General features: G+C 50.0%; 1 protein-coding gene across 1 annotated transcript in view; it reads left to right on the top strand.

The window, feature by feature from the left end:
* Nucleotides 1-10,196, top strand: part of LOC311231846 (phosphorylase b kinase regulatory subunit alpha, skeletal muscle isoform-like) — a gene marked incomplete at both ends in the record, with an annotated part of 218,579 nt that overhangs the window by 49,444 nt on the left and 158,939 nt on the right. The window contains one exon of the mRNA XM_084318467.1: nt 8,120-8,173. Coding sequence (XP_084174593.1) covers nt 8,120-8,173 — 54 coding nt within the window. The remainder of the gene's footprint in view (nt 1-8,119; nt 8,174-10,196) is intronic.

Genomic DNA, 10,196 nt, shown 5'->3' with positions numbered 1-10,196 from the left:
AATAGCGCAGTATATATACGCACTATGAACAAATAGTACCATTAGTGGTGCGGTAGACATATTCCTACGCGGAACTAGGACTTGTCCATACATGTTGAGCGGTACGATTGAACCTGGTCTGAGGGGTATGGCGACCTGGCACCAAGGTCTCGTCCAATGGTAGAATGGAGACTATTATGGGATGTTCAGTAGACTAGAAGGGATATTCAATGCATATTGTACAAGGAATATACAAGGGATATCAGGGGATATACAAATACAATTAAATATATATATATAAATAAATATATATATTCGGTTTAATCTGATCCTTCAGAACAGCCGCCCCCTAATTGGTCCCAACCCAATTAGTTAAGCAGAGACAGATTAACCGCACTGTCTACCACTCAAGGGTTCGCTGTAAGGGTCAGTCAACTCACAAAGTCATAGGGTCATGGTCATCATCGATTGTGTCTGGGAGTCGGGGCAGTTCTATGAGCCTCGCCACAGGACGGGTGTAAATGCGCCCCTGGACGAGTACTTCAGCTGCTCGGACCTTGCCATCGGCACCGGTGATCGCTTTGCTTACGCGGCCAGCCGGCCACATAGCTCTGGGTAGTGACTGGTCAATAATCATGACGACTGTTCCTTCCGTCAAATTGTCTCTCTCTTTTACCCACTTCTGGCGGGTCTGTAGAGACGGTAGGTAGTGCAGTAGGAAACTGCTCCAAAACTTGTCGGCTAATACTTGGCTGTACCTCCACATTCGTCGGCCGTTCGCTTCTTCAGGCCGGTACATTGTCTGGGGTAACGCGGGATCTAGCCGCCCCATCAGGAGGGTGTTGGGGGTGACTGGGTCGACATCTGCTACATCACTGGAGACGTAACCGAGGGGCTTTGAGTTCAATACTCCCTCAATCTCCGTGAGGACTGTCATTAGGACTTCTTCCGCCACAGTCTGGGCCCCAAGTACTGCGTACAGGGCTGTCTTTATAGAACGTACTTCTCTTTCCCAAGTTCCACCAAAGTGGGGTGCGTTTGGGGGGTTGAATTGGAAGTCAATCTGGGCTGGAGCGAGGTGGGTCTTAAGTTTTGGGCCCATAGCTTGGAAGCTCTCCCTCAGCTCTCTTTCTCCGCCTTTGAAGTTTGTCCCGTGATCGGACAATAATGTAGACGGTTTTCCTTTCCGTGATGTGAATCTTCGGAAGGCCATAAGGAATGAGTCTGCGCTCATGGTCGGAAGGAGCTCAATATGTATCGCTCTGGTGGTCATGCATTTGAATACAATACCCCACCGCTTCTCGGTGCCTCTTCCTTTCTTTATGTGCAGCGGGCCAAAACAGTCCATGCCTGTTGAGTGGAATGGCTTGTCGCCGAGTCGGAGGCGACATGGAGGTAGGTCAGCCATCCGTGGTATGCTGGGCTGCGCGCGCCACTTTCGGCAGTCTAGACAGGTTCGCTGGAAGCGTCGCACCGCCTCTCTTCCTTGAAGTATCCAGTAACAACGTCTGATTTCCGCGAAGACTCTCTCTGCTCCTGCGTGGTGTACATCCTCGTCGTATTTCTTTATAATCAGCTCTGTGACCTTGTGTCGGCTGTTCAATACGATCGGGTACTTAATGTCATCCGGTAAATTGGGGGCTCTCCGCAGGCGACCACCCACTCTGATGAGGGTATGTGTGTCACTCTCGGGGGCCAGATGAATCAATCTGCTGTCTGATGGGACGGGCTTTCCTCCCTGTAGACAGTCTAGTTCATCGGGGAACGAGTCTCTCTGGGCTCGTTGCAGTAGAAGCAGTTCTGCTTCCTCGTAGTCAGCTGCTGACATATCAGCGGGGGACTTAATCTCTGGGTGGTGCCGCAGGAATGTCCGTTGCTGCGCACTCTCTATGGTAATGCAATCGTCTATGTTGGGGTCTGCGGAGACAACAGTGCTCAATCCACAGAACATGGGTTTCTTATTCTCAGCCTCCTCGTCACTTGCTTCCCTCGGGGTGGGCGTGGGCCAATCTCCTTCCGGGAGCTTGAGGAATGCTGGTCCGTCACTGTAGATGTTATGACGGGTTAAGTCATCTAGGGACATTCCCCGGGTGATGACGTCAGCTGGGTTGTGTTTTGTATCAACATAGCGCCAGTTTGCTTCTCCGGTTAACTCTCCGGTTAATTCTTGAATCTCAGTGACTCTGACTCCCACGAAGACTTTGTATTTGCATGAATCCGATTTGATCCAGGCGAGTACTGTCGTGGAATCTGACCACAGGATTGTTCTATGCACCGGAGTGGTGAGCTCACGTTGGATGAGCGTGGCTAGATGCGCTCCTGCGAGGGCTGCGCAGAGCTCTAGACGTGGGATAGACTGTTGCTTGCGTGGGGCTATTCTCGAGCGGGCGAGGATGAATGCTGTGTAGATCTCTCCCCCCTCTTCTTGGGCCCGCAAGTAGGCTACTGATCCGTAGGCGACCTCGGAGGCGTCACTGAAGACGTGTAGATCCATTTTACATGTCTCTGGCCTCACCGTGGGTGGGAAGTAGCTTCGGCGTATATTAACGCCTGGGAGTGAGTGGAGTTCCATCTCCCACTCTCTCCAGGTGGATGCAAGGTGTGCGGGAATGGGGTCGTCCCAGCCCTGGTCCTTGTCCCACAATGCTCGTACAATCATCTTTGCCCTGGTGGTGTACGGTAGTATACATCCTAACGGGTCATATTGTCGGGCGAGTGTTCTGTACACACTCCGTCTGGTGGTCGGTATTGCCGTCGACCTTCCCTGCTCCGTGGTCAGGGGTTTGTGTCTATAGTGGAGCGAATCTGTTTTGAAGCGCCACACTAGTCCTAGTGTCATCTCTTGGGCTTCTCCTGGGATTGTGGCCATCCAGGTCTCGCTGCTCGCTGCCTTGTCCTCGGAGGAGAGGCTGCGCAGTACGTGCGGATCGCTGCTGGCCCACTGCCTGAGATCAAAGCCGCCTTTGATCAGAGAGGCGCGGAGTTTATGTAGGAGAGCCTCGGCTTCTTCCTGGGTCGAAACGCTTTGTAGACAGTTATCTACGTAGAAGCTGTTCTTCACACTGTGTCGGACCTCTTCGTCCGCTGCTGGGTCCTCTGCGACATGTCTCTGTAGTGCAAATGTAGCACAGCATGGGCTGCATGTAGTTCCGAAAGGGAGGACTTCCCATTGGTAGATGGCTGGGTGCTCATCTCCTGGCCTCTCTCTCCATAGGAACCGCAACAGGGGCTTGTCCTCCTCTACTAATCTCACCTGCAGGAACATCCCTTTGATATCCCCGCTGATAGCCACCTTGTCCTGGCGGAAGCGGAGTAGTACGCCTAGTAGGGAGGGGCCGAGTGTAGGACCGGGCAATAGCTCTTTATTCAGATTTTGGGATCCGATCTGGTAGCTGCAGTTAAACACGATGCGGTCTTTGCCGTTGTGATGAACCTTGTGGTGGGGCACGTACCACGATTCAGTCGTCTGGTCGGCCTCTTTAATGTCAATCTTTGTGACGTGTCCCGCTGTGATGAGCTTCTCAATCTCAGCGCGGTATACACTTTCTTGGGCGGGGTCCTTGGCTAAGCGCCGCTCTGTGTTTAGTAGGTACCGCTCTGTGGCGTCTTTCTTTGCGTGAAAGGTAGGCATCCCTTCCCGCCGCAGGAGTGGCGTGGCGTATCTCAACACGCCGCTGACTGGGACTCTCTTTGTTCCCGTCTCGAGGAGGTTAATGGCGTAGATGTCGTCTTTAGAGCGAATGTCTTTCTTTTCGTTCTTAAAGGGCATTTGTTCTAGGGTCCATAGCCTCTCTACATGCTGCAGGAGTGCGGTGTCTCCCTCTGTGACTCGGGAGTGGAGACAGCTAGTGGCTGTGGTTCGGTTGAGAGATTTGGCGAGTGGGCCTTGGAGAGTCCATCCTAGGCGGGTCTCGACTGCTGCAGGACAGCCTCTGGGTCCGGTATGAACCCGGTCTATCGGGACAATGAGGTCTGCATGGTCGGAGCCTATCAACAGTGTCGGGGTAGCACCGTCTATGAGTGGGATCGGTAGCTTGCGTAGATGTACATATTTCTCCATCAGCTTGGCTACGGGGTATGTGTACCGCGAGAGTCCTATTTCTTGGCTGGTGAAAGCGTCTGTAATCCTGTACCGTCGCTCGGGCTGGCCGCTTGCTGCGATAGAGAATGAGACATTCTCGCCCTTTATCGTTTTCAAATCTCTTCTTATTGTCCGAATTGTCATTTGGTTTTCGCTCCCCCGCAGCCCTAGCTGGGCCGCAGCGGACGCAAGCAGAAGGGTCTTCTCTGACCTGTCATCAAGGACGGCGTAAGTGTCCATGACTTTATTCTGGTAGCTCAATGTCACACGGACTACCTTTAAGAGCACTCTGGCTCCGCTGCTGCTGGCGGGGTCGATGTACATGACGCTTGCTTTGCTGCTTGATGGTGCGGGTGGAGGCCGCCGTCTGTTACTGTCGTGGAGTATGTCCAGATGGGCTCCATCGCACCGACTGCACTTTTTCTTTAAGCGGCATTCGGCTGCCATGTGTGATCGCGCACAGCGAAAACAGCGTCTGTTGGACTTTATCCATTGACTCGCTTCCTCCGCATTCATCTTGGGGAATGAGTCACATTGTGACAGCCAGTGTTCTTTCTCACAGTAGGGGCACACTATCTTCCACTTCTCCTTTCTTGAGGGGGTACTGTGGCTCCTACTGCTTGGCACTGACTCCGATTGGTGCATGACAGTCACCGATCTTCTTCCATAATTTAGTCTCCTGGTTCCTTCTCTGGAGCCAGGGGTGCTCCGTCCGAATGTATCTAGCCGTAAGCTGCTGACTTCTCTCGCCAGGAAGTCGGCTAGATCGAGGAGGTTCGGTTCGGGGCCATTAGGGTCTCGGTGGTCTCTCTGCCGCCTAAAGCGCTCCTGTCGGGCGGGCGGTAGCTTCTCCAAGATCCTCTCTACATTTGAGTTGGCGTATAGTTCATGCCTACCCTTTTCCCTCTGCGCTCCCAGCATCCCTACTAGGGACTGCACTCTGATGGACAGGTCGTCCAGTGCTCGATTGTCTGTTGCTGGGGGTAGGCGGTCGATGTGCCTGATCTCCTGGATCACGTAATCCCATATACGTCCATATCTCTGGTCCAACGCTACCAGCGCTGCGGTGTATGGGGTCGTGGAAGTGGCGTAGGCGAGCGCTATGTTGTGCACGCGGGGTACCTTTAAATGCTTCAGTAGTATCGCGTATTTATGGCGTTCATCAATGACATCCACCAACATTGTCTCCAGACACATGCGGAGCTCCGTATACTGGGCCCGGTTCTCCTGGGTGAAGTCTGGTACCATAGGTGTGCCAATGTATGACGCGGATTGTTGATACATCGGCGAGCGTTGGGGGAGAGGCCTCCTAGGCGAGTCTCCTCCTGCTCCTTGGCGTGGGCTGGTACCGGCTGTGTACCATGGCCCGCTGGTCCAGGTGCTGTTCCTCGGTGCGGGTCGTGCGTCGTGCTCACCCGTGAATAGCGTCGGGGGTCTGTAGCGCAGCTCCGCGGGGGTATAGCCTGGGCTGTACTGGACCTCCTGGTCCGGTAGAGTACTGTGCTGTCGTCGGGCGTGGTTCTCCTCCTCTTCCTCTTCGTCTTCCGTTAGGTCATCCAGGGCTTGTAGTCTCTGATTTAGCCTCTCCGCAGTGTATGCTGCTCCTTCCCGGTGGCTGGGTCTGCGGGGGGTATAAACCTCGTCTGTTGGTCAAGTTCAGGGTCGCTTACTCGGCTAGGGGATGCCGCCCTGGAGTGATGTCTAGACGAGTTCCTGGAGCCTCTGGTGGAGGGAGGGGGTGTTGTCCTTCTGATCAGCTGTTCTATTAGTTGCGCTTGTGCTCTGTCGCGCTCGGCTTCGCGCTTGGTGAGATCCGATTCTCTCTGGGCACCGGTGGCGGCGCGCTGGGCGTCGGCCCGGTCTCTTGCCATATTCTCTTCCATCTGAATGCGTCTTATTTCCAGGCGTATGTGCTCTTCTTCGCTCCGTTGCTGTATCTGCAATCGATCGCGTTCACCCTGGAGTCTATCGAGTTCAGTAGAGGCTTTCAGGCTGACGAGGAATGCCTGCTGTAGTGTCCTCTCTGCCTCGCTGGGAGAAGACGGTTGTATAGGGGAGCCGTCCCTTGGGGTACTCCGTGCGGAGTCTTGGAGCTCTATCTCCACGGTGCTCTCCTCATCTTCTTCCGTGCCGAGTTCTCTCTCGGTAGTGTTGTCTTCCTCCCGGGACTCGTCGGGGACTACTTCTTTGGTATTGGCGGGGTGTAAAGTCATGTCTGGTTCCCCCTGGTCCCCACCGTGAGCTGGGTCAGTTACGTTAGAACCCATAGGGGCCTCTATGGTCGGGGTAGCCTGGTCGTTAGGGTTAGACATAATTTTACTTTCTAGTTTTACCGCGTTTACTGTTGGTAGAAGACTAGGTTGTTGACTGACAGCGTAAGCCTCTAGGTACTGAGGGAGCTGTCGTTTGCGCCGCGGGCATTGTTGGTTAGGAGGATCGTTTCGTGGAGTGTTCATCATAGGCCATTTTAATATTAATAACACTATATTAATATTACACTGATTACCCCTCCGGCTCGAAGGACCAATTGTAACTGAGGGGTACAATTCCCTGACTGTATTGTTAGATATGATACTTACTACCACTACCTCTTGTACTTTAGACTCTGGCCACCCAGTACTAGGTATAAATAATTATGATAAACACTCCCACCTGATGAAACGGATCCAACACAAATGTACCAAGTCGAAAGTCTGCGTTTAATAATAATACATAGCAAAAGGTATGTACAACGATCACTTAATTACATTTATGATTTGAAATAGTATGCACTTTTATGGCAAATGAGTATTCGTAGGTAGATCAATATCGAATGTCCAATCTCTGATTGCGCAGGAAGCAAATATACAACCTGGAATATTTAGGGAACAATAGCAATGATACTTGAATGATTATATAGCTGGATACACTAGGGGGAGGTTCCGACTGCTTGTAGGACAGCTGGAGGGGGGGGGGGGTAGAGTCTGGCTGTATCCCGTCTGGCCGAGGGTATCCTGGGAGAGCCCACAGTCGTGCGACCCGGTGCCCAGCGATCCTCGATCCACAGATGAAAGCAGTTGGACTCTCTGTGGCCGGCGTCCTCCGGTCCACGATGGAGAGACGTGAGGCGACCTCGTCGTGTAGAGCGTCTTCTCACCTGTCGTCCTCTCCGGGGGGGGTATTTCCAACACACCGCAGTGTTGGCCTTTATCCATAGAATAATCAAAGTACTCAAAGCATAATCCAAGCCGGGGAAGGCTAGCCGTCGTCGGTAGAATAATCCAATATACAGGTCCACTCGCTCTTTGGCCTGGAGCTCCTCGGGTGCAGCTTCACGTGGGGTCAACCACCCTGGATAAGCGTCCAGCTGATGCCCGAAACGATGGGGGTGCTGATTACTATAGAACTCTTACCGCACGAGGCACTACATATGAATAGACTATTATTAGCTTAATAGAATACGTCCAACTCGACGATATAGTGCCAAATATGACTATTCAAATATTAATATACACGATGTCTCAATGCCGATACTGGGCCGAATTGGCCTTACTGCCCACACGTGGTTCGCGGGGAGGCTTTTGCGTCTGTCACTCTGTTGGAGGGTAAGGAACTGGACTAAAAGAAAGCTCTACTTTAATAGCGCAGTATATATACGCACTATGAACAAATAGTACCATTAGTGGTGCGGTAGACATATTCCTACGCGGAACTAGGACTTGTCCATACATGTTGAGCGGTACGATTGAACCTGGTCTGAGGGGTATGGCGACCTGGCACCAAGGTCTCGTCCAATGGTAGAATGGAGACTATTATGGGATGTTCAGTAGACTAGAAGGGATATTCAATGCATATTGTACAAGGAATATACAAGGGATATCAGGGGATATACAAATACAATTAAATATATATATATAAATAAATATATATATTCGGTTTAATCTGATCCTTCAGAACAATTTGGTAGTGCGACAGTGAAAGGCTATTTTTCTTCTTCTTTTTTTCTACTGATTGTCTCTGATTGGCTGCCTGTCTCTCTTCTCTGATTGGCTGCCTGTCTCTCTCCACTTCACCTTTAAGGGGAGGTACGGATGCTGTCGTTTCTTGAGAGATGGAAACAAGACTCCCAAAGAGGTAGGCCGTTTCATTCTGATGCAATATGCTTATTGACGGGAATCAATTGAAGCTTTTGGACAAAGAACCATGTGACTTTTGGAAACGTTTTATGTAGTAGTGAAGTGGCGGCTTGTGAATTCTTCCCGGGGGGGGGGCGGAATTACACACAGCGCTACGTCGAATTGATTCGTTACACAATCAGACCTAGTAGTATGTGTAGTATATACCAAGAATAACTTCAGTATGAGTACAGGGCTGTACACATATTTTGCATATTGTTAAACGAGCCAAGGCTAGCTATTACACTATCGATATGAATTGAAAATGGGGGACCCTGATGTAAACAAGACAAAAGTCTTTCTCTGGTCTGCATCCCCTTAACAATTGTATGTATTGAGCCGTACTGTATTGTACCCATTCTGCAATCTGTTAAATAAAGTTTTCATTCATTCATTCAAACATAGACTGGGCGAGATATCGAACAAGCCATAATCCACTTCTTTTAAATCCAAAAGAAACTCCACTCTCTCTCTGATCAATCCAATAATGAACACATATGTATATCTTGTCATTTTAAACAAGTTACCATTAATTCATTCATCCATTATGCATCACCCGCGGCGAAATTAAATGTTATAGTTCAACAACAACACGCTGTGTTGAGAGAGCGAGAGAGAGAACGAACGAGAGAGAGCGAGAGAGAGAGAGCGAGAGAGCGAGAGAGAGAGAGAGAGAGAGAGAGAGAGAGAGAGAGAGAGAGAGAGAGAGAGAGAGAGAGAGACAGCAACTCACTTTGTTTAGTTGAAACGTGGTCCAGGAGGGCTTGATAAAGTGTATATGACCACTGTCCCACAGTCCCAGACTGTTGATGTATATCCACTGTCCAGACTGCATCCAGCTAGCCATATAGCTTCTTGTTAGCCAAGTTAGGCACCACAACACATAGTACTGTGATGAGCTGTGTCTTTGCCCATTTCCGCGTCGAACAGCCTGCAAACTACCTGGCGTTCTATCGCCCTGCTCTAAGACAAACTCTAACCTTAACCAACTTTGAAAGAGTGCCTAAGCTTAACCGTCGAAAGAACTTGCCATCATGCTCTAAGACAAACTCTAACCTTAACCAACTTCGAAGAGTAACTAAGCCTAACCAGTGTAGAAACTGGCGTCGGCCAATCAGAGAGCGTCTCCGAGAAATGCGGCTACAGAAAGTATAGACGCTGCTTGCTTAGATGATATAGATCGCTTGAAAACGCACCCGGCTTCCATCATATTACATCATATTTCAACGCACAGTGCGTTACGCACTGATAGGCGAAATTTATTTGGTTGACCTATTTCATTGGCTGCGAGGAAACAGCGATGAAACCAGTGTACGCCCTGCCGTGCGCGATACGAGTCGCCCGGCCTGAGAGCTATAGTTACTAGTGACTTCCTGTGAATGAAAAACAATTATTTATATTTGATATATTAACGTTATATTGTGCATTGGAAACACAAACATACTTAAAATGAGTAAATATTATTCATTTTAAACATGTTTATTTTATTTCTAGGGCTCTAAAAAAAAATCTTCTTCTCCTCTCTCTTTACCAGGGCGGTCGGGTGGAGAAACCGCCACTGTAGTAGTGTGTTATAGTTTGTAAGAAAATCAGATTTGTATCTTCCTTTTTCCGAGGAAGGTAGAGTCATATAGCAGGACGCAGGGGCATGGCCTGATTGGCCTGGTCAGCTTCAATTCTCATATTAGCAAAGTGACGAAAACATCGTTCTTCCATCTCAGAAATATAGCAAAAGTACAACCATTTATTAATCAGAAAGATGCTGAGAAGCTAATTCATGCATTCATATCTAGCCGGTTAGACTACTGTAATGCACTTTTCACAGGTCTCCCTAAGAAAACCACAGAGAGGTTTCAGCTAATCCAAAACTCTGCAGCCCGACTGCTAACTAGAACCAAAAGGAGAGAGCACATTAGTCCAGTCTTAGCTGCTTTACACTGGCTTCCTGTAACATTTAGAATTGACTTTAAGGTCCTTCTCCT

Source organism: Notolepis coatsorum (assembly GCF_963971535.1).
Source record: "Notolepis coatsorum genome assembly, chromosome: 7".
Taxonomy (NCBI): Eukaryota; Metazoa; Chordata; class Actinopteri; order Aulopiformes; family Paralepididae; genus Notolepis; species Notolepis coatsorum.
This window is presented reverse-complemented; position numbering and strand designations above follow the sequence as displayed.